This window comes from Ceratotherium simum, chromosome 10, assembly GCF_057802395.1.
Source record: "Ceratotherium simum simum isolate JZ-2026a chromosome 10, ASM5780239v1, whole genome shotgun sequence".
NCBI classification, from domain to species: domain Eukaryota; kingdom Metazoa; phylum Chordata; class Mammalia; order Perissodactyla; family Rhinocerotidae; genus Ceratotherium; species Ceratotherium simum.
The window spans coordinates 46,908,623-46,935,869 of NC_141909.1; the positions used below are offsets into that span (position 1 = coordinate 46,908,623).

A 27,247-nucleotide genomic window follows, 5' to 3' on the forward strand; every position below is an offset into this window, starting at 1 on the left:
CATTAATAGACCTGAAAATTCATATGTTCTTTAAAAAATGTACTTGTTGAGGACAGATACTTATATTAGATCAAAAGTTTTGTCTGCTATAATTCCCTTTTATGATTATTTTTTAAAAGTCCAAGCTAAGTTATTTCTCTCTGGTTTAAGCATCTTGGCTGATTTTTAGACCTGGGTGAATTTGACTGTAAATTGCTGTGTGATGTGACTGGAGTACCCAGGAGCTGTCAGGATGGCTCAGTGATTTAACATTGGTGTCCTGCAGCTTTGACTGTAATCAGCAGATGCTGTGGTATTACCATAAATGTTTTCCTAACTGCTTCTGTCAAAAAGAGAAAATTCTTCCTGCACTGAGGCTGCTGCTTCTGATTAAATTCAGTTTGCCTTCTCTTGCATAATTAATGTCCCATGATGATCTCTAACCTTTTGTTTTTAATATTGCCTCTTTGTCTAGACTCACTCTTTACGGGGAAGCTCAACTAAGAGCAGACAAAGAGAAATGGATGGTGCTTTTACATGAACCCCCAGCACCTCCATGGCTCTGAAGTTGTTGCTGTTTTATATACCATCGCTTGTCAAAGATCATGAAAGGTTCTGGTCTTTGCAATGTTTTTCATTGTTGTGCCCCTGCTCTGTTCTGCTTCTGAAGGCTGTTTCTGCAACACTTTGGTGCACATGGTTTTGCCTGAGGATGTGTGATGATAGGATCTGCTTTAGAATGTGCTTACCCTGGGTGTGTAAACTGTGATAAATGTATGGCGTGGACCAGGCAAAGGCTTCCTGTTCTTGTGCAAAACTTTCTGTCCCTCTAGCCCAAAGTAAATCAGACACTGGTTTGCCACAACAAAGTAAATGTATATAAAACATAAGTATGCTGGGGCCGGCCCGGTGGCGCAAGCGGTTAAGTGCGCGTGCTCCGCTGCGGCGGCCCGGGGTTCGCTGGTTCAGATCCCGGGCGCGCACCAACGCACTGCTTGGCAAGCCATGCTGTGGCGGCGTCCCATATAAAGTGGAGGAAGATGGGCACAGATGTTAGCCCAGGGCCGTCTTCCTCAGCAAAAAAAGAGGAGGATTGGCGGATGTTAGCACAGGGCTGATCTCCTCACAAAAAAAAAAACAAAACAAAACAATAAGTATGCTAAAAATGAATGCCTTGTTTTGTCAGCGAAAGTATTTTTTACATTATTTCAAAGGGAAAAGATCCTTGAATTTGTTAAATAGCAGTACCTTTTTTCTGAAGAGCCCAAAATGCTTCATCGTTTTCCTATTTATCCTTTTAGAACCTATGAGAACTCCTGCCTGGTAACCACCTGTGAGTTGACTTTTTTATTTCTTTTTCAAGTAGAACATTGATGTGAATAGATATCCTTTGTGATGTTATTCTTACAGTATAAGATAAAAAGTATACATGACATCTCTAATGTACTAAATCAGGTCAGTAGTAACCCGCAAATTTATAGCTTAGAACTGCTCTGTAATCATATTATCTGAAATTAGGATTCTGCCGGTTTCCTTTGTTTCAAAAGAAAGGATAAATCGCTGAGCTTCTCATTTTCTGCGGCTTATCTACTTTTTTCTCCTATAGGAGATTCTAGTAGCAAATATTTACCACATTATTTTTAGTATCATTTTATTTTCTTCATAGAATCAAAGAGCATTAGAATGGAAAAGGATCTCAGAAAAGTGTTCATCTTGTGACTGACAAAGCTGAGCCTAAATAATGTAAAGCCACAGGTAGTGGTACATTTAGTTTGGGGATTTCCAACTCTTAACTACTGAAGTGTTAAATTTGAATATAGATTTTAATTTATCTCAGATTAAAACCAAATAAAAGAGAAACATGGAAATTGCAAAATAAATGTATCAGCCCTTTTATGTGGAATCTATTTGTTATGATCAACAAAACTTTGTTTTTTCTTACTCAAACTCTGTTACTACAAATGCTTTAGGCTTGTAGCTGCTTAGATCTCCTGCAGCTCAGTATATTCTTTTTTTCCCCACACAACCACTAGCAATACCACTTTCCATCTCTGTTCATCATCTCTTTATATTAGCCAACCACTTCTACGATAGAGAGCACTCCCTTTGACAAAACAGCTAATCTGCAACCCAGAAGACAATGGCAGTATGCCGAGTAAAACAGGAAGACTTAAGTTTTCATTCTGCATCTGCCTTTTCTTAGCTCTTTGACTGGAATAATCCATTTAACTTCTGGGCTCAATTTCCTTGTCAGTAAATGGAGATAAACGATGACCACCTCACAGGAGGATTAACCTCACATAGGATTAGCTATGTGTGCTGATGTGTCAACACACCTGCTTCTTTGAGACCTAGGAAGCCAACCAGACCTAGGAAGACACTTGGAAAAGGCTAGAATACAAGATCAAGAGGCCATATACTTATTATACAAGAAATTTCAGTGCTTGCTCCTAGTCTGTTTCCTCATTCCCCGTTTATTCATGAACATAATGCGTTAGTTCATACTCAAAAAAGAAAAGTCACAGATGTGTCTCTTTCAAGATATTTGAAGGTGAGAGTGGAAGGAAGTCACTTAGAAAAGCACTAGCATTTTAGGAAAATGTGAAATGTTTCTCTGGCTCTCAGAAAGAAAAATTCTGCTTCCTATCCCAACCGCACCCTCCCCAAAAGAAAAGCTTTTCATAATTTCTTTCTTAACAACTCTATTGCACTGAAATCCTCAAATTTGATTTTAAATGTATTGCTGTTATTACACTTTAGAAGGAAGCTGTCAGATTATTTTAAATGACAAAGGGCTGTAATTCATAAGTATTACAGCTGCCATTCTCCTCAGATATATTCGGAATTTGGATCTCCACCCACCTTATCCCCAGCAAATTAACATCTAAATATGCATCACAAGATTTATCTGTTTAACCTTGAATGTAATAACACTATATGTAAGCATAAGCCAGTTTGCTGATGAGATGCATTACATTAAAAGTATTAGAAATGAATTTTTTTCTTTTTTTACGTTAAAAGATATATCTTGATCAAATATTCAAAAGCATCTATGGCTCTGTTTTCCCCCAGAGTTATATGACTTCAGGAGTGTCTGTTACTAATCTATTTGCTGTAACCATCAGAAGAGAGGCCCATTGAAAATGTGTGATGACAGGGCACCTTACAATGCCTTACATTTGTATGATAATCTGTTCTTACCAAAGAGCTTTCATATATATTGTTTCTGTCATAAAAATCTTTCGTAGGTTTGACTTATTTAATCATCCCCAGTAAACAAAGAAATGTGCTGAAGTCTACAGAGATTAAGAGAATCATTCCAGGATCCAAGTGAATGAGAGAGCTAAGAAGAAACCCTTACAATTTTTCCTTTTAGATATAAACTAACCCCATAATAGAGCGCCCTCTGATCTAAGTAGTCATAAATGTAGAGTTTGCAACTCACCAGATGAGCTAGGGAAAATTGGTTTTGGTTCTCTTTCATGTAAATCCAAAGACCAAACAAATCAATGTGCGTACAGCTTGATCAATGAGAAGGTTGTTCCGTGGCGGGAAGCTCGGTTAAAGCCAAATCTGTAGAGACAGCAGGGAAGGGAGTCAAGCTAAACTTGCCTCCCACAAAAAGGTTTTTGATTTGCCTGAGGAGATCATCACAGCCCTCTCCAGGAGACCTGGAAGAGAGTTACAACAAAACCAAGAGCATTGTCAGGTTCTGACAGATAGGAGCGGACCTCTTGGTCTTGATTTTTTTCCTGTATAATGAGGATATTAGCAACAACTTCATAGAGTGTGTGCGGGTTAATTGGGGAAATGTTATTAAAGCTTCTTGTCATGTCTGGCACACACAAAGGCACAATAAATGGTAGCATTATCACCCTCAACATTCGGATAAGACTTGGTGAAAGATTTCTTTTGTAGAATGTAGTAGAGGAGACAGATATTAAACATATAATTACACAAACACATTATGCTTATGGTGTGATGAAGGAAAAGAACAGAGTTCTATGAGAATGAACAACAGGAGGTTTAGAGGTGAAGGAGGGTTCCCAGAAGTAACTTCTTGTGCCAAAGCACTTTTGACCTGGTTTCAGACTGACCGTGGATAAAATCAGAAACTGGAACACCAGTCTCTTAAGAGAGGCCCGGGTAGAGTGATGAATTCAGATCATTCTTCTCCCTTTAACAGTACAGCATTGACGAGGTGAATAATAAGACATTAACCACAATGAAAGAACAGTGGAGGCAGCCACCATTCTCAGCTACCTCTGGAGCCAAAGTGTCTCGCACTCAGGACTTCTTTTTTTTTATAAATTTTTATTTATTTATTTTTTTCCCCCAAAGCACCAGTAGATAGTTGTATGTCATAGTTGCACAGCCTTCTAGTTGCTTTATGTGGGACGTAGCCTCAGCATGGCCAGAGAAGCGGTGCGTCGGTGCGTGCCCGAGATCCAAACCCGGGCTGCCAGCAGCGGAGTGCACGCACTTAACCGCTAAGCCATGGGGCCGGCCCCAGGACTTCTGATTACAAATCTTTCTTCATATGTTATTCTTCAAATCCTGCCCAACTCATCCTTCTTGAACTATTTCTGGTTTGATCAACTCCATACCTGCATTTCTACATAGCCTCCTTTTTTCTCTTCCTGTCTCCTGCCTTTCAATCAGTCCCCCAAATAGCCTCGTTCATTAGTTCTCCTTGGAAGAGTTCCTCTAATTAGGCCCTGTTTCCTTCAACATTGCTCATATTCTTTCCATTCATTTGATACCACCCCCCACATCCCCCACCCCCAGCCCTAAGTATTTTCTTTTGAAATCTAACACATCCACAGGACTTAAACGTGTGTTTAGTATTTAAGAGGCATGGATCCTAATTTTGCTAAAAGCCATAACAGATACCGGATCCAATAATGCATTAAAAAGAAGTGAGGCATAATTGACTACCCAAAACACTGTGAGTGGTTCTTGCCATTTCTCCTTATTATATAGGGAAGATAATAAGCAAATATCTCTGTAGATATAGATATATAGATATGATTAGATTATAAGCTTCCTGAAGGCAGGAACCATGTCTACTCATTTTCTGCTATATCCCTGACACTTAGCATAGCATGGCCCACTGTACATACACAGCATTTTTTGACTAAATGAGTGAAAGCATGTTGTCCATCTTGTATCCTACAGTATGCCAAAGAATTATGAAACATAATCTCTGCCCTCTCGAATGTAGAATCTTATGATGAAATACGTCATATCTGCATGTAAAGTACTGCTTTTAACACCACAAGGGATGAGAACACAGACTTCACTCCAGATAGTTTATGGTCTTGTTACTTGGCTCTTGAGTGTAGCAGAGACTCAAAAAACTATAACACCAAGTGGACGAGGATATGCAACGTATGAGAGAAGTACAATGGAAGCTCAACGGCAAGTGATGTCACAACCTTTTGAGAACTCAGGAGGTGACATTCAATGAAATTTGAGGGATCATAGGTTATCATAGACAATGATTAGGACAGAGGAATAGCAAGGGGATAGTATTACTTATAGAGTTCGCTGCTTAAGTACAGCTAAAAAAGTTAAAACTCGTGTCCTAGTTTAAGGAATTGCTCCATTTCCTAAAAGAATGGTAGTTTCCTCAAGCATGAATTACTAATGAGAGAAAACTATATGCAAAAATTTTAAAATTTAAAATAGATTAAGGCATTTGTGATTAGTTCATTTTATTTAAAAAAAAAACTAGAAAATTTTATAACTCTGGGCTCTACTTGGTACAAATTGGGTAGTATTAATTAAAATATAAACTTTTTATGTGTAATAATGTCAAAATAACTAGCTTTGCATAATTTCTAATTTATTAGTGAATGTGGGCCTTAGATTTTGCTTCTTCCATGAATAACTAGTTATATTGCAATTTTAAGTATAGGCAGTACTTTATACCATACAAGCAAAAACCCTGGGGAAAAAAATATTGCTGGTTCTGTTTAACTAAGAGCCCAATAGATTTTTAAGGTATTTGTGAGAAACGATATTGGTAAAAATGAAGTGTCTCATAGTTCCCTTTGGTTCCTTGAGCTAATATAGGAATACTGTCTGCTTCTCCTTCAGCATTTATGGTTTATTTTTTTAAAGTTAGATAACAGGGCTACAGTTGGGAGTCCGGAGCTGAATCGGGGGACTTGGGCTTGAATCCGAACTCCACCGTAACTTGCCTTCTGACTTGGGGCAAGTTTCTTAACCCCTCATCTGTGAAATGCAGAAGATAAAAATCATACTCCATTAGGCTGTATGATGATTCGCGTAAAACACCTCGTGCAGACAGGCACTTAATAAGTGCTCAAACACATTAGTACTCTTTTTATTATTAGTCTTTTGTAAAAACCTGAAATGGGAAAAAAACTTTACAATTATTTTATTAATTGTAATAATAAGATGGTGAGAAACTGGACATATTTTTGTTAGAACTATATCTGAGTTCATCTTTGCAGATCGTGTTATAGTTGAAATTTTTGTTTTTTAACAAAGTATTTTTGGTTTGTCACATAGTAAACCTCATTGGACAGATGAGGAGTGACACCCCCCATGATAATTAATTCTTTAGTCTGATAAGTAGGGCTATGAACATGTAAGATAATAAGATTTTGTATATTCCAGGAGAAAATAGACACAAGATATCACATTATGCAAGTAAAATGATTCATATTGGAAGGTTCATGAATGTTAGAGTTACCAAATGGACTTGGTAAAGCTGCAGAACACATAACTTCTCTGTTCTGCTCCAGAAGAGGCCTTTTCATGTGGTGGGATTTCATCAATTACAAAGGTTTCTAGATTCCATTAATTACAATGATTTCTTTCTTCCTCCAGTTAAATGAGAGCCAGTATAGAAAGGTAGTATCAGTGCAAAATCTAAGACCTTTAGAAACAGAATAATTAATCAGCAAACATATTATTATACTGTAATAGTTGTAAAAGAGTATATTATGTTCCATATTATTTAAGTCACTAAAAGTTATTCAAGGTACTATAATGCCCGCTTAAATTGAGTGATTGGTGACAGGTGTAACTGTCTGACCTCTAGTGGCTATAGCTTATAGTTGCATCTCAGTTGATAGGCTAAAAAAAACTGACTATGGAAAGAAAGCTTCTCAGATCCTAATAATAGAGTTCTATTGTTGTGAGTATGATTACCTTCCCTGAATTTCTGCTAGTCTAATTGTTGGGGTACTACCTCAAAGAACAGAGTTCAGAAGCAACTTTGTTAATCTGTAAGTTCGGGTGCTTGAAATGTGTCACAGATCCTGCCCTGAGGCCCAGGAGCCAAGCATTCTGAATAGCATTTTTTGTAGACGTTCTGAAGTTCATAGCAAGCTTCCAGCATTCAATATTCAGCATTATTTTATAGGCTTGCATGAAATATTTTTAAAATATCGACAGAATAGCTATGTATTAAATGTCTATATGAATAATATGTCTTTGATAATGTATAGATGTTATGGGTTTATATTCAATATTTTCAGATTCCAAATGAACAGCATTACTTTTCCTCTTATACTCCATCATGAGTTAAAGATGCTGTTTGAAACAGGAAACAGATTGGAATTGACCAACAGTTTGGGGACATAAACCTCTGATTATACTGAACCACTGAACTAAATAGACTTAGATACTACATTTAATATGATGCCCCAGATTGAAAAAGACTAAGAAAATTTATATTGTCTTAAGATTGAATAAAAAAAAAAGAACATTCTGCCATGTGATAGTAACATATTTTCCTTTGTCTTTAACATAAACCACACTGAAATATTTGACTTAATTTTTTCTTTTCATACTTTATATCTCAGTTAACTAAGAACTTTCATCTCAATAGTTTAATAAACCATAAATTGCTAGACATTTATGGCTAATGTGGATCTCCAGTAATTTTTTTACATTTCAAATAGCACGTGGATTCTAAAGTTCCATATACCTGAAGGCTTCTTCTGTGCTAACACTTGTAGCTCTTTTAAGAGAATATACAAGAAATGGAGCAACTAACAATTGCTACATCTTGTCCCCTGTCCGTTTTCCTGCAGTCAGCACCTCTTTAGCTTACCAGAAGTACTGCACTCTAATTCCTTTCTTTTCTGCCTGCTGTATGGTACATCTCTAGTGCTTTTTGTTTCATGTTACCATAGAGACAGGAGGTGGTCCAAAGCCCTGGGAAGACAGTGGAAGCAGGTCTTTGAGGAAACAGTCCCTGCTGGCTGGAGAAGCCTGAGGCGGGAATCTATAGTTGTAAATGGAAAGAGGGAATTGTGTGGTCAGATCCTACAGTGTCCATAGGGTCTTAGGAAGCACAGGCCCAGCCAGTGCTGCATTCAAAATGGGTTGTTTACAGAAACCAATTTTTCAGAGATCTCAGCGCAGCCTGGAGTTTCATAGGAACCAAATTGAGTGTTCTATTTGCAAGACAATAACTGGAGTGACATTGACCTATTCCTTTTACTGTTTTCTCATTAAAAGGGAGCAGCTTCACAGAAAGGTCCTCTTTGCCTGACTTATTTTGCCGATCAAAAATCTCACCTTTAAAATGCAGATCGATATGCTTTGACCCAGCCGAAACCATCAGAAGTCAAATTGCAGTTTGAGCACAAGGAACTCTACAACCAGCACCCAAATCATTGATCCAAATATGCTAGTTCTAGAAATGAGTAGTTTATATTTACCCTAAATTATTATATACTCCTTCCATATTTTAGATGCGTTAACTTAAAGCTTTTAAACATTTCTCTGATTTAATGAATTGCTATATTTCCTACTATATTATTTTAACTCATACTTGTTAATAATTATTATTTTAGAAGAAAGCTGCTGAAAGATTTTAAAATAATATAGATTTTTTTTTCTTGCCTTCTCCTTACAAATATATACGTGTAAGGCTTTGTAGGGAAAGGAGGAAGAGAAAAAAGAAAAACTGAAGAACAAAATAATGCGAAATAGAATTTTAAAAGAACAAATGTTATTTTGTGAATTATCTTTAAACCTATTTTTTTTTTTTTTTGAGTGGATAAAATCCATACTCAGGCTGTTTGCTGGAATTTTGTCACAGATCTAATAGTCTAAGCAGGGAAAGAATTCAGAGAAATTCAGAAAACATCAACATATCTTCCCAGTTACGGGTTCAAGGGCGTAGTATTCAAAATTGTACTTTGGAGGAAGAAGGCCAGCGATCTGTAAATCTGTAAACAGAATGAGGTTGAGGAAGGTCCTCTGAGGCACTCACTTTCCTCAGACTGACAGTAGGAGTCAGTAATGTACTAGCCTCAGCTGCTCTCCTTCAAGTACTATCTATGACTCATGCCAGATTTCTTTTTTTTTAATCATTTTCTAGAAATACGTGAAACCAAAATCTTAGAAGTAGTTTCAGATTTCATAATGAAACTTGGTACCATCAATCCAATACAAGATAATGCTGCCGGGCTATGAATAGAATAATCAAAAAAGGCAAGTCTCTCAGCTCCTAGCAGTGACAACTCTGTGCGCCTCAACCCCATATAGGTCCTATTCCAGTAAGAATAGGAGAATGGCAAGAAATAAAGGTCAATCTCATTTTGGAAAGAAGGAAAGTCACATTTAATAAGTCAGATCCTTCTAATTTTCATTGATTTACTAAAATGTGTACAGAACTATGAAGTAAAAGTAGAAGAGTTTCTGGTAACCTGGTCTCTATGCTTAGGTGGCAGGATAAACATATGTCAAAAGATTGACAGTACCAACAGAAGGCATGACATTATTAGCCCTCAAGTTTCATGATTGTAATTTTAATCTTTAGCCATTGTCTATTTCACCATTCATAGACGTTACTAAGTCCAAATTACCTAGGAACGTACAACTGTTCCTTCCTCTTTATATAAAACAAAATCACAAGGAAATGCTAAATTTTGGAACATTGTATTCTTTCACTTGATTATTTTTCAAGGCACTAAAAAGGAAAATATATTGGAAAAGCATTTTCCTTCTGTAATAACTGATTTTGTTAATAGGTTATCATTCATTTATTGACCTAATCTCAATGAGGTATGTATTTTGGGACTTTTTTCCTCAATATTAGGGATATATTTATATCTGCAATTTATTTCCCTATGTAATTCAAATAGCACATAGTTATTTGATAACTAACCGTGATTAGTGTACAATCTGTGACCATGGAACAAAGCCGCATTTACTAGTCCAAATTACATAGAGACATAAATGCAGACATAAATACATCCCTAATACAGAGGGAAAAAATCCCAAATACATACCCATACAACAATGAGCTTGTGATCTTGGTTTTATGACTTTTGCTCTAGCCAAGTGAACTACACATCCCTATACGGTGACTTATAATAAATTCTAGAAGTATTTTAGTAAATATAGAGAAATGAACAATATTAATTTTTATTAGGCTATGGATTATTCCAATTTGAGTTTTAACTTTTAACAAAAGTTTAAAAATTATTTTTGTCGTAATTCCTAAATTCTTTTTAATAATAATTATTAGCTTTCTAATAGTACAAATCCAAATTGAGATGAAGTTACTCTTCACTGAAATTTTCTATAAAGATATCTAACTGAAAAATGTATGCGTTATAGCACTAATAGAAACTCCAGGTTCTAGACCTGTGCTGTCCGACACAGTAGCCAACAGCCATATGTGGCTCTTGAGCTCTTGACATGTGACTAGTCTGAATTGAGATGTACTGTGAGTGTAAAATGCATATTTGATTTCAAAGACTTGGTACCAAAAAAAGAATGTTAAAGATTTCATTAATATATTTTTTATTTTGCTTACATGTTGAAATGATAATAGTTGACATTTTGTTAAGTAAAATACATTATTAAAATTAATTTCAGGGCCGGCCCCATGGCTTAGCGGTTAAGTGCACACGCTCCGCTACTGGCGGCCCGGTTCCAATCCCGGGCACGCACCGACGCACCACTTCTCCGGCCATGCTGAGGCTGCGTCCCACATACAGCAACTAGAAGGATGTGCAACTATGACGTACAACTATCTACTGGTGCTTTGGGGGGAAAAAAAATTAAAATTAATTTCACCTGCTTTTTTTCCCCAATATTTAATGTGACTTCTAGAAAATCTTAAGTTGTATATGTAGCCCACTTTCGTGACTCATAATGTTTCTATTGGACAGTGCTGTTCTAGACTCAGTGCAAGGTCCTCAAGAGGCCAGAAAGGACAAAACTATACGTTAAACAAAAATATGTCACCAATTTCAATTGTTATTCAGGTAATGTTATTCTGAAGTGTTTTCTTTGGAAAGGATTAATATAAAACATGAAGTAAAACAAGGTGGTAAAATTATGCCATGCTTAGGTTCAGTCACTCAAGAAATAATGTATTTAAACACTCATTATAAGGCAGGCACTATTCTAAGTTCTTGGGGGTAACCAGTGAATAAAACAGGTGAAGATTTCTGCCCTCATGGAGTTAACGTCCTAGCAAGTTAGATCAGAGTTAGATGGATATGAGTTTGTTTTTCTTACTCCTTGAACATATTACTATCTTTTAGATATGGCTAATGAAATGTATATTTAGTGACAGGCTGGGGAGAAGTAAAGGAACATTTCTATGTATACAGTCATACATAAAATTATTTGAATTTAAAATAGTCTTCATCACAAATGTATCCCAGGATTGAACTCTCTAATGAATAAAGATAGATTGTTTTAAGCAGATTTTTATTAGGCATATACTGAAAATCAACCTCAAGTATTAAGTCTATGTGGAAGTTTTTTAAGGGTTGTATTCAAAAGGATTCTATGAGCATAAAATTCTATTGTTTTGTAGTACTAGATACTCTAGTTGAGTTTGGTTTTTCCCAGAATTTAGAACTACTAAGTGAATATGATTTTGCATGTTCATAATAGAAATGACAGTATCCTAAATGTTTCAAGGACTCAGCACCTAGCATGGTGGCTAAATACTCATTGAATTAATTAATGAATTGACTTAACTGTAACTTCAATTCATGCTCTCTGGAGGAATAGCTGAAGAAATTGTGGCTGTTTGGCTTGGCAAAGAGAAGATGTGGGGAAGGTAATATCTGTCTTTGAATAGTTGAAGGGCTGATGAGTGGAAGAGGAATTAGACTCACTTAATACAGCCCTAAAGGGAAAAATCAGTAGGGCCAGTGACTAAGATTTCAGGGGAACAAACACTAAATAAGTATAAGGTAAAACATTTAATTATTAGAGCTGTCCAAAGGAGGAATATATTGCCTTGTGAGATTGTGAGGATATGACTGGAGGTCTTCAAACTTAGACTAGAAAACCACTTGACAGGATGCTGAATAAATGGAATTCAAGCATTGGATACATGGTTCTACCAAGTAACTAAGGGTCTTTCCAATCCTGAGATTACATGAGTCTGTGAATTGAAGTGAAATGGAGTTGAAATAGCATAAATTACTCATTCAGAAGAAACATCTGTCTTTTAGAAATATCTAATAAATGATGAATTAGGAAATATAAAAAATAAAGGAAAATACTTGAAAGCACACTATAAGATACTACTTAGACATGGCTTCAGGAAAATGAAGTCATATATAGTGTTTATTTAGCTCTTTTCCAATAGAGCTTCCTAGTCATTAGCACTGGGAATCAGCCTGTCCTCAAATCCCCCAAATGTGAAGTGCTCTTTACATTTCACAATATGTCTATTTTCCATATATTAATCATGTGCCCCCAGAGCCATGGGAGTATAAGATTTGGATTGGGTTTGCCAGAGGCAAATAGCAAAGTCTGTGTGGCCTTAATGGTCCATGGACTTCTCTAAACCTCAATGTCCTCATTTATAAAACAGAGTTGTTAATACCTATCTTTTAAGGTTGTTGGAAAAATTTTAAAAATAACATGTAAAGGGTTTATGAGATATATATAGTATGTGTTCAGTAACTATAATATCAAACTATATCCCTGTGTTATTTCCCCACCCTCTTCCTCATAAACCACCAGATCATCTGATCAAGTTATTTACTATCTGGTATATATTAGCTGACCAGCAATTGCATACTTTAGAAAGGTTAACTTAATAGCTGGGAAGCCACACACTGGTGACCACAAGTGAGTAGTAGCCTGAGACAGCTGGCAGTAACAGATAGCAATACTGGTAAATACATGCTATGGTTGGTTTCAGTATGTTAGTATGAAGAGGAAGCTGCTTTAGACATGAAAGTTTGGTTTGAAAATGTAGGGCATGGTAGAAGTCATGGTAGGGCATTTAGGTAGAAATGCTTTGGGAGACTCAGGTGGGCACCATATTGAACCTCTCCCATTAGGGCTGGAGATGAAGATGTGGGAGTTTCCTTCCTAGAGGAGATGGTTGAAGCTGTGAGATCTTGGTGAAGAAAATGTAGAAAAGACAGAAAAGTGGGCCAAGGATCTAACCATGAGAAATGGCCAAATGGAGAGAGATATCGTTGTGTTTGGGAGGGGGGGAAGGTAGAATAAATTATTAAAGAAGACTAAAAATGAATCATCAAAAAGTAGAACAGTAAGCTTCGTAAAGGGCCTTATTGTGATAGAATGCGTTAACCAGGTGTCTGAGGACTTGAGTTTTGTCTCTGGCTCTGCCTGAAAGTTATGTCTGCTTCTTCAACTTTATGTAAAACAAGGTAAATCTACCCATGTCGCCTCTCTCACAGAAGTGTTATAAGAATCAAATGAGTGGATGTATGGGGACAGTATTTGCAAACTATGGAATAGCCACATATAAAGGTAATGTGATGACATTGATATTAATTATATAATAATACTCAAAGTAATGAATAACATTCTGTAATGGCTTATGACACTAGCTACCTGGAGTTAGGCCAAACTTCACAGGTCACAGTCCTCTAAAAGACTGCCCTCACCTCAGGCACCAGCTTCAAGTTCAGGGGTTCCCAGTCCACCCTCACTTCTGACCTGCTGGCTACAAATTCAGGGGTTTTTACTATGCCCTCAGGTTCGATAATTCACTAGAATGACTCCTGGAATTCAGGAAAGCACTATCCTTACTATTACAGCTTTATTATAGTAAAAGGACACAAGTCAGAACCAGCCAAACAGAGACCACACATATGGTGAGGTCTGGGAGGGTCTCAAACATGAAGCTTCAGTTGTCCTCAGGGATACATTACCCCCCAACCCCAGCACGTCAATGTGTGACAATACATATTGCCAACCAGGAAAACTCACCTGATCTTCAGTGTCCAGAATTTGTACTGAGGCTTCATTACTTAGGCATGATGGACAGGATTGAACTCAATATCCACCTCCCCAAACCCTCTAATCATGTGATTGGTCTTTCTGATGTGGCCATCCCCCATCCTGAATCACTCATGACCATAAACTATCTAGGGGCCCACCATGAGTCACCTCATTAGCATAAATTATCAGGTGTGACCTGAGGGACTCACCATGAATGACAATGAGACTCCTATCACCTTGTTAATTTCAAGGGTGTAGACGCTCCCTCCCCAAACCAGGACAAAGGCTAACCAAATTCTTTATTACCCAAATTCCAAAGTGTTGCAATTGTAAGAGGAAATTCGTGAGAAAATTCCGTTGAGTTGAGGAATGTTGAGGCTTCTGGTGATCTCGTAGGGAACAGTTTCTATAGAGAGGGATGGATGAAACCCAAATTTGGTAAGAATTGTGTAGAAAAGTGAGAAAGAGGGAAGCAAACAGAGAGGGGGCATTCAACTCAAGTAATATATTATCAATGAGAAAGATCAGCAGTTGAACAGAGGGTTTACATTACTCTTCTCTTTGGAGGAAAGAGGCTGGCCTTATCCTGGATGTCCTGTGCTCAGGAGCCTGCATCATCTCTCATACCTTCCAGCCCCGTGATCAATTAGGAAGGCCCAGCATTGGAAACTGCACAATGGCAGTGCTGTCTTTGAATTTTTATTTAAAGGGCAGTGATATAGAACAAGACTGAAGAGAAGTAGTGTAAATATGATGAGTTTCTGCAGAAAAAGTTCTAGTTTAATTGTCAATTATCTCCTCTATTCAGAGAGATCTTTTATCATCCTCTGCTTTGTCTGTTTTGTTTGAGTTGGGGGAATAATTGTTTTATTTTGTTGCTGTTGTTTTTACATAATTGGTTTCAATAAGAGTTTCTTAACACTCCTAAAAGATTTGAACTATATACAAAATACCTTTTGCTCTTTTTATCACTTTTATACATTTTCAATACAAAAGGTAAAATAAACAGCAAAGTGAAACCAAGGGAAGACAATTATTTATAGCATCAGTAAATCAACAGTAAGGAAAACCACAGGGATATGGGCTGCTGGTGGCTAGCGCTACCTTCGATTATTGCATAGATTAAAAACATATATTTGTCACACACTTTACTATCATGTAGACCCAGTAGTGCTTTAAAAATTATATTTATGGGTCATTTTTTTTCTCTCACCAAAGTAAAGCCATTGCTAGGGTGAAACAAACAGCTACTTAGTGGGTCAAAGTAATAGTTAAGAGCAAAAAGTAAAGAATTGTAAGGGAAGACCAAATTTTAGAAAGACTGAATAGATGCAGTCAATTTAGGACACCAGAGTTCTATATTCTTTCTCCTGTCAAAGCTGCCACAGGCTCATCATTGACCACAAAAGGCAGGAGCTCAATTTTATACTTCATCTGAGATTTGGCACTTCTAAGAAGCCAGTGCCCATTAGAACCACAATGTGATGGGGGATCAATACTGACTTAAAAGGAATAATGCCTCTTTCAGAACCGTAACTCATATTTCCTGCAGCACAGAGGGTTTTCCCCAAGGGCCATCAGCCAGAGCCTTAGCCGTGCCTTCTTAGCTCAAGAACCATAACTATGCTGGCTGTAATCTTTCCCATTTGGGTGCCAAGTTGCATATATTTATATTGACTTTTTTGGCAGCAACTTTCCCAGTTTCCCCTGTCCTTTGTGTTACTCAAGAAACAATGGTGGGCCAGCCCCGTGGCTTAGTGGTTAAGTGCACACGATCCCCTGATGGCGGCCCGGGTTTGGATCCCGGGCGTGCACCAACGCACCGCTTCTCCAGCCATGCTGAGGCCGCGTCCCACATACAGCAACTAGAAGGAAGTGCGGCTATGACATACAACTATACTGGGGCTTTGGGGGAAAAAATAAATAAAATTATAAAACAAAGAAAACCTTTAAAAAAAAAAAAAAAGAAACAATGGTAATGTTACCTCAAGATAGTGGTTTTTGTGGGATTTTTTTTCAGCTTTCTTTGTCATCCAAACCTGTCGACTGACAAAGGTCACGTGGGATCCAAACTACATCCACTGATGTAGTTTAAGGCTTTTATCCTCATTTTTAAGTCCATTGGGTTCTCTGTATTTAAGAGCCATTCAACTTTTCAACAACTTTCAATTTTTCCTTCACTTTCAGAAAAAAAGCTGTGGTGGGACTCCGGAATCAATTTTTATAGTAAGAATCATATGAGGAATTAGGAAAACGCACTTATTTCAATCTATCTTACAGGAAAATAGCATGTATTTTCACCCTGTTTATTTCCACAGAAACCTAGATACAAGACGTGTGGATTGGATTCTCTTAGTGACCTGGTACTAAGCACAGCAGCTGGTCCTTGCCAGTCTGTGCTACAATCACCAACGACCCTGAATATTGGCAGTAGTCCTAGATAGATCCACTTCTCTTCACAGACATCAATTGTAGTGTCTTAAAGGAAAAAAAAATAATAAGTAGCAGCCTTGCATTCAATTCATAAAATAATAGCACAAGTATCCTCTCTTTGGAGAGCTAAGCAATCATTCTACTTCGCCTTAATGTTTTTAGATTCCATTTAAAAATGTGTATTGGTAAGGATTTGAGTGATGGGATATAGAAAAGTACCCCAGCCTTGTCTTTCATTGAAAGAGTCCCTGTGTCCAAGTGTGTCATCATATATTTGGAACTGTCTAATTTCATATGAAAAGGATGAGCCCACTGGTCTGGTATTACAATTTAGGTCATGCCTCTGAGCACCTATATAGAGTTCTCTCCAACTTACAGGGTTGTGGCATCCGCCTGATTGAGGTGAACCATTTAGAAACTAAGTGCATGTTTTAAGTGCAGTAAGTACATGGAATTTGGGGCTCCAGTTCGGCCCACATGAAGCCACCAATAGCAGACTTTTAAAATAATAGTAATGGCAAAAGACACCTGGCTTTGAACCAACATTATAATAAAATTTCTATATAAAAGTGAACTTCCAACTTGGGAGCTTCTTCTACCTGTAAATGTTTTCTCTAGTTGCAGTGGGGCAGGAGACTCCTCCAGCCCAACTTCATTTATCTGCTTTGCAATTTAAGATGCAACTCCCTCAGTTCCACAGTTTGGGTCTCTGGTGGCTGTGGACAAAGCAAAAAGAAAGTAGCTGAGGACCTGAATGGGAGCTGTTGGGATGCTGAGAGAGACTGTGAGGGCTGAAGGAGGAGTTATCTAGGAATTTCTAACAGAGCTATCAGCTCGTTCTTAAAGAAGCACTTGTGCACTTCCTGTTTTATTTCTTCAGTGGTCTCAGGGATGGCCTGTTTCCTTTTTCTGTTGTCTTGTTCATTGCTTCTCTTGAAAGATTCTCCACTTGAAACCACAGAGGAGTTAAATACCAGCTTAGTTTTTCTCTTATCGTTTTGTCCCTAAAGCACGCCCACTGCTATTTGGAGTTTTCTCAAAGGGTAGAAACACTCTTGTCTGCATTGGCCGGTGCATTGTTATCCACCTAAGCCTCCAAAGAAGTTCAAAGAGCAAACAGTAAAAGAAAAACCCAGACTCTGCTGGGCATTTCATCCTTGGATCTGGTATAGGTCAATTAAAGAAGGACTAAAATATCCAAGTAGGTATACAATCCTTGTTTTTAGCAACACACAGTTTATTAGTGACCTTGACAAGTGCTGTTTCAGAAGAGTAAAGGGTCAAAAGCATGATTGGAGTGTGTTCCAGAGAAAAATGGGAAGAGAGGAATTGAGACAGTAGGAATGCGCAAGTCCTCTGAGATGTTTTGCTGTAAAGGCAGTCAACAATTAAGATAGTAAATGGAGCAGGATGTGGAGTCAAATAGAGATGTTTTTTCTCTAAAGATTGGGGTTATTACAACATACTTATATGCTGAGGGGAATGATCACGTGAAGAAGGAAACTTTTACAACTCAGTGGGGAGAAGACACAGTTGCCACAGGGATGTCCTTGAATAGACAAGCTAGAGTAGCTTGTGGTGCTCCCTTGGAGTAGTTGTCCTCTGAGGGGAGCCCAGAAGATTCTAAGAAGGGCAAGAGTATAAGTTCATGCAATAAGTAGGTGGATGTTGGGGGCGGGAGGAAACTTGTGGGAGTTCTCTTCCAATTGCTTCTACAAATGACTTAAATGAGAGTGAAGGAGAACATGTTGGACATTTGATAAGAGAAGAGAAGGTGTGAAATAGTTGTCTAGGAGAATGGAAGAATGAATGGACTAGGAAATTATAGTGGGATTAAGGTCATACTTGAAGTTCATGGTCATGAATTTAAGTTAGACCTGGAAAGAAAAGGAGTCCACGTGTGACCTTGGACATACTGTGCTAAGGTAGTTTACACAGGTATACTATCTGCTTTACACAGTTTTTGGGAGAATTAAATGTATCAGAAAGCATTTCGAAGTATGAGTACAGGATATCGTTACTATGAAACTTAGCTTTGAATTACTTAGCACTTGTCCTTGGCAAAAAGCTTTTCAAATTTCTTTAAGACAGCCTTAGTATCTCTACAGACAGCATTAGGCTTCTGCCACTGCTTTGCTCAGTAACTAAGCCTAAGCAGATGACTTGACCTCCTCCTACTTTTACCTCTCAATCTATAAAATGAGGGAGGTAATGTTTAAAGTGCAATAAATGCTTTATAAATAAAGGTGCTATATAAAGACAAGCTATTAATAAAATGGTATTTCAGCCCTCACTGGTACGGTCACCAGCAAGTCAGAAAGGTCTGAGCATCTGAATATGCCTTGGGTGGTAGATGCCTCCCTCTCAAAGCTTTGAAAGAGGAAGAGGAAGACAAGTGTCTTGAAGTAGGTGTCACCCACATTATTTAATTCTCGCAACTACTCTTTGAGGTTGATTATTAGAACCTGAGACTCAAAGAGGTAAAGTAACCTGTTAAAGCCAAGTGGGGGAGCCTGGATTTCAACCCAGATTTTTCTTAAAATCCCATGCTCTTTTCACTTTGCCATATATGGAATTGAGCTTTATACATTATAGCCAGAGAAGGTCTGGAATACTCTATGTTTATTATAGACTCATATTTTAGCCAATTTAATCTCTTCTCTGCCATCAAAAATTTAACTAGAGTTGCCCAGTAGCAGAATAAACTGGTTTGTTGCCAATGTCATCATGATGGAATCGTTTCAAAGGAATCAAATGGCGAGAAAAGATAGGAACATTCGGGGGAAGGAGCAGTAAGCTGACTAAAAATTTGCACTTAGCTACGAATGCAGTTTTCAAACACTCTTTGGGGCAGGAGGGTGGATGCTAGAAAAAAAATTTGTGTGGTCATGGGAACTGCAGGAATACCACGTCTGCTGTGCCCTTTACTGCAAACATAATATGTACATTATAAACAGTAGAGCATAAACAGCTCTAAGAGAAAATCGCTGCTCTGTTAGATTTTGAATTTTGAGTAACAATTGCCTACCTGATAGAGAAGGTGATAGGAAAAGTGTATTTATTTTCTTCCAACAGCTAAAAGGTGATCATACTTCTAAAATTTGTTGAGATTGTCCAAGAAAGTGTGTAAAATACTCATCCATCACTGGGAGCCCCTAGTCGGGAAATGACAGTGCAGTAAATATCTTCAGCAGCCACCTTTTAATGTACAAGCTGTTTTCGGTTGGAATTTTCAGCACTCACATAAAACACACTGTCATGAGTGACTGCTTGTGCTCCAAAGTCATTACTATTGGGATAATGGAACATCTCTCAGCGAATAACCAAAAAACTTTAAATGTCATGTCAAGTTTGTTGAAGCCATTTTCAAGCCCCGTTCAAGGTTACATGAATATTTGAGGGTTGTCTGTTTTTTTAAAGTTTGAGATCTATGAGAGACATCACTCATAAGGTTGAGCAATGTGAGTCAGTTAATTAAAAGAAAATCTAGTGTTCTTTGGGAAAGTCAATCAGCCAGAGCCATTTAGTCATTAGCTGGTGCAACTGTCTCCTCACAGCCTTGATGAGTCAGGATCACTGTCACCCATAAAAGAATACGTGTGTGCATATATGTACACATGTCTGTATGAATATATGTGTGTATATTTGACAAATTATGACATACTTTTGATTTGCTAGGAAGTTTTAACAATTAGCCTGCCAAATTCAATATTTCTTTTAAGGGAAATCATTAACTTTTAAAATTCCTGTTAGAAACTTTCCTCCATGGTTTTGTTCAAAAAGGAAGTTAATCTCATTATTATTCAAACTAATGCTTACCTTGAGTCATAGAGTATGGAAATAATTTCTTTACCCAATGCATATTTATTTCTTTTTATTTTTTTATTGAAGTATAATTGACATACAGTATCCTATTTCGGATGGACATCATCGTGATTCAATATTTATATACATTATGAAACGATCATCACAGTAAGTCTGGTAACCATCTGTCACCATACAAAGTTATTACAATATTATTGACCATATTCTCTATGCTGTACATTACATCCCCATGACATTTATTTTATAACCAGAAGTTTGTACCTCTTAATCCCCTTCACCTATTTTGCCCACCCGCCAACCCCTTCCTGCTCTAGTATCCACTAGTTGGTTTCCTGTATCTATGAGTCTGTTTCAGTTTGGTTTTGTTGATTTGCTTTGTTTTTAGATTCTACATATAAGTGAAATCATATGGAAATTAATTGTCTTTCTCTATCTGACTTATTTCACTTAGCATAATAGTCTCTAGGTCCATCCACATTGTCACAAATGGCAAAATTTCATTCTTTTTTATGGCTGAGTGACATTCTGTGTGTACGTACACACACACACACACCATGTCTTCTTTACCCATTCGTCTATTGATGGACACTTAAGTTGCTCCCATATCCTGGCTATTGTGAACAATGCTGCAGTGAACATAAGGGGGCATACAGCTCTTCAAATTAGTGTTTTTGTTTTCTTTGGCTAAAAAACCAGAAGTGGAATTGCTGGATCGTATGGCAGTTCTCTTATTAATTTTTTGAGGAACCTCCATACTGTTTTCCATAGTGGCTACACCAACTTATATTCCCACCAACAGCATATGCTAGTTCCCTTTCTCCACATCTTCGCCAGCACTCATTATTTCCGGTCTTTTTGATAATAGCCATTCTAATATACAGGTGTGAGGTGGTAGCTCATTGTGGTTTTGATTTTCATTTCTCTGATGATTAGTGATGTCGAGCATTTTTTCATGTGCCTGTTGGCCATCTGTATGTCTTCTTTGGAAAAATGTCTATTCAACTACTCTGCCCAATTTTTAATTGGATTGTTTTTTTTATATTAAGTTGTATAAGTTCTTTATATATTTTAGATATTAACCCCTTATCGATGTATGATTTGCAAATATATTCTCCCATTCAGTAGGTTGCCTTTTCGTTTTGTTGATGGTTTCCTTTGCTGTGCAAAAGCTTTTTAGTTTGTTGTAATCCCATTTATTTATTTTTGCTTTTGTTGCCCTTGCCTGAGACTGGTCCAAAAAAATATTGCTAGGATCAGTGTCAAAGAACTAACTGCCTATGGTTTCTTCTAGGAGTTTTATCGTTTTAAGTCTTACATTCAAGTCTTTAATCCATTTTGAATTTATTTTTGTATGTGGTGTAAAATAGTGGTCCAATTTCATTCTTCTGCATGTAGCTGTCTAGTTTTTCCAACACCATCTATTGAAGAGACTGTCCTTTCCCCATTGTATATTCTTGACTTTTTTGTTATAGGTTAATTGACCATATATGCGTGGGTTTACTTCTGGGCTCTCTATTCTATTCCATTGATCTATGTGTCTATTTTCATGCCAGTAGCGTTCTGTTTTCACTGCTATAGCTTTGTAATGTAGTTTGAAATCAGAGAGCATGATACCTCCAGCTTTCTTCTTAAGCTTATATTTGCTCTGGGGCTGGCCCCGTGGCTTAGCGGTTAGGTGCGCACGCTCCGCTGCTGGCGGCCCAGGTTCGGATCCCAGGCGTGCACCAACACATCACTTGTCCGGCCATGCTGAATCGGCACCCACATACAGCAACTAGAAAGGATGTGCAACTATGACATACAACTATCTACTGGGGCCTTGGGGAGAAAAAAGGGAGAAAAAAAAATTATATTTGCTCTTCAGAGTTTTTTTGTGGTTCCATACAAATAATTTTGGGATTTTTTTTGTTCCAGTTCAGTGAAAAATGCCATTGGTACTTTGGTAATTGCATTGAATCTGTAGATTGCTTTGGGTAATATGGACATTTTAACAATATTAATTCTTCCAATTCAGGTGCACAGTATATCTTTCCATTTATTTGTGTCATCTGCAATTTCTTTCAACATTGTCATAGTTTTCACAGTACAGGTCTTTCACCTCCTTGGTTTAATTTATTTCTAGGTACTTTATTCTTTTTGATGCAATTATAAATGGGATTGTTATCTTAATTTTTCTTTCTCATAGCTCATTATTAGCATATAGAAATGCAACTGAGGGGCCAGCCCGGTGGCATACTGGTCAAATTCGTGTGCTCTGCTTTGACAGCCCGGGGTTTGAGGGTTCGGATCCCAGGTGTGGACCTACACACCACTCATCAAGCCATGCTGTAGAGGCATCCCACATACATAATAGAGGAAGATTGGCACAGGTGTTAGCTCAGGGATAATCTTCCTCACCAAAAAAAAAAAAAATGCAACCAATTTCTGAATATTAATTTTGTACCCTGCAACTTTAGTGAATTAATTTATTCTAATATTTTTTTGGTAGAGTCTTTAGGGTTTTCAGTATATAGTATCATGTCATCTGTAAATAGTGACAGTTTTACTTCTTTTCCTATTTGGATGCCTTTTATTTTTTTTTAATTATATAATTGCTATGACTAGGACTTCCAATATTATGTTGAATAAGAGTAGTGAGAGTGGGCATCCTTGTCTTGTTCCTGATCTTAGAGGAAATTAGAGGAAACTCTACTGTTTCACAGTAGAGTATGATGTTAGCTGTGGGTTTGTTATATATGGCCTTTATTATGTTGAGGTACATTCCTTCTATATCCACTTTGTTAAGTTTTTATTATAAATGTTGAATTTTGTCAGATGCTTTTTCTGCATCTAGTGAGATGATCATATGATTTTTATCCTTCATTTTGTTAATGTGGTATATCACATTTATTGATTTGCAGATGTTGAACCGTCCCTGCATCCCTGGAATAAATCTCCCTTGATTGTGGTGTATGATCCTTTTAATGTATTGTTGAATTCAATTTGCTAATATTTTGTTGAGGATTTTTGCATTTATGTTTATCAGGGATATTGGCCTGTAATTTTGTGTGTGTGTGTGGTGTCTTTGATTTTGGTATCAGAAAATGCTGGAAGGAAGTGTTCCTTCCTCTTCAATTTTTTGGAATAAATTGAGAAGGATAGGGGTTTTAACTTTTCTTTAAATGTTCGGTAGAATTCACCTGTGAAGCCATCTGGTCCCAAACTTTTGTTTTCTGGGAATTTAATTACTGATTCAATTTCATTACTTGTCATCAGTCTAGTCAGATTTTCTATTTCTTCTTAATTCAGTCTGGGCAGGTTGTGTGTATCTAAGAACTTACCCATTTCTTCTAGGTTTTCCAATTTGTTTGGCGTATAATTGCTCATAATAGTCTCTTATGATCCTTTGTATTTCTGTGGTGTCAGTTTGTGACCCCCCATGCATATTTATTGAGCACCTACATTACTCCATGGCCATTCTAGGCACCAATGTTACAGGAGTATTTAAAACAATGTCCCTGCTCTCTTGGAGCTTACATCCTGGTAAAAAGACAAAGAACTAGTAAACAAGTATATGATGTGTCCAGTGGTTATGAGTTCTGTGAAGGAAAAAATGAGGGGTAAAGAGATGTTGATGAAAAGAGTGAGGGCTATTTTAGATGGTTGGTCAGAGAAGGCCTCTCTCTGTTTAGAAAGCGTTTGAGCAGAGACCTGAATGAAATACAGGACCCAGACCTTGCTAATAACTGAGTGATGGGCATTTCAAGCATAAAGGAAGAAGGAAATAAGCATTAGGACTAATGAAATGATTGTCTATTTATGTTTTAGTTTATTCTTAACGTCTGTGTGTTTATTTTAAATCTAGTTTACTCTGTTGAATATTTTTTCATTTAGTCTACCTAAGAGGACTTGTTTATTGAGAATAATTATTTTAAATTTATGTTTCATAATGTACGTAGTGCTTCCTAATCACAGTGATAAGTTTTATGTTTCTTTCTTCCTTACCGTAGAAAACCAGCAAGCACAGTTGACAGAAGGGTCACGTTCACACTACAATAGCAATTGCAACTCAACAAGGACTCCAGTCGCCAAGGAGCTTAATTATAATCTAGACACACATACGTCTACAGGGAGGATCAAGGCAGTCGAGAAGAAGGAAGCCTGCAATGTAGAAAACAACAGGAAAAAGGAAATGGAACTTCTTGGCTCTGTTTCTAAAAACGAATCCATTCCCGAAGTTGAAGCCCTGCTGGCAAGGTTACGAGCTTTATAAATTAAACCGGTAAAAAATGATTAAGCCAAATATAAAGCCATGCTCTAACACTTGAAAAAATTGCTTTTTATATAAATGACTTTATATAGTTTTAAATTATGATATATATTAGAAAAATAAAGCTAAATGCATGATTGCAATGCTTTTTCTCTGTACTTGAGGTTTTGGCTTATTCAAGGTTGTAATAGGTTTAATGCTTTTTTTTTTGTCTCCTGGTGTTCATGTGTTCTATATTAGGTGGTTAAATTCTACATAATGCTTCAGAGAGCAGGTCGGTGGCCATGTGTTCAGCAATGTGTCCTTAAGAAAATACCATCTTTCTAAGTCACTGTAATTTTTACTTTTCTGTTTTCAACATTAATGAATGTCAAATCATCAACCTCAGGTCTTGCTACATATCCATGTCTATTCCATGCATGTTATTTATTTAGTCCCAGGTTTCTCCTTAATTGGGATCCACATGCTATCAATGTAGCATCAGAAACATAAAACTGAGTATAACAGAGCTGTGAGGAAATGATTGGTAAGCTCATTATCATCACTGTTGAATTCATATTAATCAGACCCGGTAGGAGACTATAAGGCAATTGAGCACATTTCCAAAAATCATGTGATAGGAATGTATACACTCTTTGCAAAATGTACATGCTTTTGTACAAAGTGGATGTATACAATGTTACAGTGTTGCGGAAATTCTTAGCCACCTTTTCCCCTGGCAATTATGACTCTGGGATAAAACTGCCATTTTGAAACTTCCCAAGTAAAGAATTTTTTTTATTTCTGTGAACAAACTTGAAATTGCAATTTCTTTGATCTGACAATCAATAACTTTAACAAAGAACTGAAGTGTTTCAAGGAAAGTTTTCCTGTGCAAATGTTGCAATTTTACCTCATTTGGGGCAAATTAACTGTTAATTCTATATCAAAGAAAGAAAATAAACTTGCTACTTGCACTAAATGAAAAAAATCGCTTCTTTTCTTTTGTAGTTGGCATATTCTGTGGATAAGTGGGAAATAGACTGTGCTCTGCAGTCTATCTAAGCATCTATTTTGCTTTATTACGTGCAATAAGTAAGTGACTGCTCTTTTACCTCCAGTTAAAAAGCAGTTATATGGAACTAGTCTGGCGAGGTCCACTGCTTTTTATTTCCTTGTTTAAGTTGCCACCTCCTTTCAGCTCCAAGTTAATAAAGTTAGTTAATTAATTAGAACTATGAACCAGGCCCTGTTTATAGACATTGGGGAACAGAGTGTGATCCACGGCCAATATGGGAATAAATTGTTCTTGTATGTATTTCTGAAATGTGCATTTTGTCCTCCAGTTGCAATTTCTATTTTCCTGAAAACAAATCTTAAAAATCAAGAAAGGTGAAGGGTATTTACACATTTAAGCAGACAGGAGCCCTAGCAGCAAGGAAAGAAGTTAAACGAAAGAATCTGGCTATCGGCTCTTAACGTGATTTTGCAAAGACTTAGGCTTTTCAGAAACAAAACTGAAATTCAACCAGATAGTTTGGACACACCAGGTAGCAGGTGAACACTCTGGAAACTTGGGGCCAGAGAGCAGCCACAGGGGAGAAGCAGCCTGGCAAGTAAAGGGAAGTGAAGATGACTCCCAGGGGCGGAGGAAGGCAGGCAAGTCCTGGAACCGAGCAGTCAGCCCCCAGAGCATCTGTCTGTAGGAGCTGATGGACAACCTTCTAGCAGGAGAGCCAGGAGCCACAGGCTAGCAGAGCACCAGGAGGGCTGGCCTCCTGCAGGTCAGTGGCCTGCCCTCCCTCCCTCCCTCCCTCCCGCTCGCTCCCTCCCTCCCTCCTCCTCACTGACAGGAGCCTGTTCTGAGCAGACCTGAATAGTAGGACTAGAGCTGTGGAGAAGGGACCACAAAACAAAGAGTTGACGGAGGTAAGGGCCAACAAGAAGATCATTTTCTGTTGCGGATATTTCCTTGGTAAATGCCCCTTCAACAGTGGGCAAGAGGATATAATTAGGTTTTAAAATTCATAATATTCCTTTAGCCAACTGTAGATGAAAACTATAGCGATGACCTTTAATTTGAGGACAGACAGTGAGATACAATTTCGTGTTTCTGAGCAAATGTTCATTTGAATTAGCAGATAAAAGGCCAACTCGAAACCATCTGACACAGCTCAGTGCCCTTGATGAGGATGTTCCATCCAGGCCAGTGACAAACCCCAAATAGACTCTCCTCCCCTTTCTCTCAAATCAAGGTAGAGAGTTTGGCAAGAACCCACAGAAACTAAGTGATCCTTGAGTTGTCCAAAAGCCGAGGCTTGCTGCTAACAAGTTCTCCCAATCAAATATTTAATTTAAAAATAAGGGAAGCAATCTAACCATATATGCATGTAGGTCCTTTTTTTTAATATTCGCGTATTTAAACAAAATACGTCAAAAACACCTAGTGTTTACATGAGGAAGTGGACATTTCAATAATTCACATCAAAATTTTCTAGTAAACCTAGAAAACACATTTATACCAATTGCTCCAAAACTCTTTAGTTGTTACCA

General features: G+C 37.5%; 1 protein-coding gene and 1 long non-coding RNA gene across 3 annotated transcripts in view; one reads left to right on the forward strand and one right to left on the reverse strand.

Annotated features, from left to right (window-relative positions):
• Nucleotides 1-25,947, forward strand: part of DIAPH3 (diaphanous related formin 3) — a 480,740-nt gene extending 454,793 nt beyond the window's left edge. For both annotated transcript variants that reach the window (XM_004433600.3, XM_087436004.1), the window contains one exon: nucleotides 24,456-25,947. In XM_004433600.3, coding sequence (XP_004433657.2) covers nucleotides 24,456-24,718 — 263 coding nt within the window. In that variant the 3' untranslated portion in view covers nucleotides 24,719-25,947. The remainder of the gene's footprint in view (nucleotides 1-24,455) is intronic.
• The window catches only part of LOC147916107 (uncharacterized), a 65,680-nt gene that overhangs the window by 2,146 nt on the left and 36,287 nt on the right, over nucleotides 1-27,247 (reverse strand). The window contains exon 2 of the long non-coding RNA XR_015553410.1: nucleotides 3,425-3,650. This is a non-coding gene — a long non-coding RNA (uncharacterized LOC147916107). The remainder of the gene's footprint in view (nucleotides 1-3,424; nucleotides 3,651-27,247) is intronic.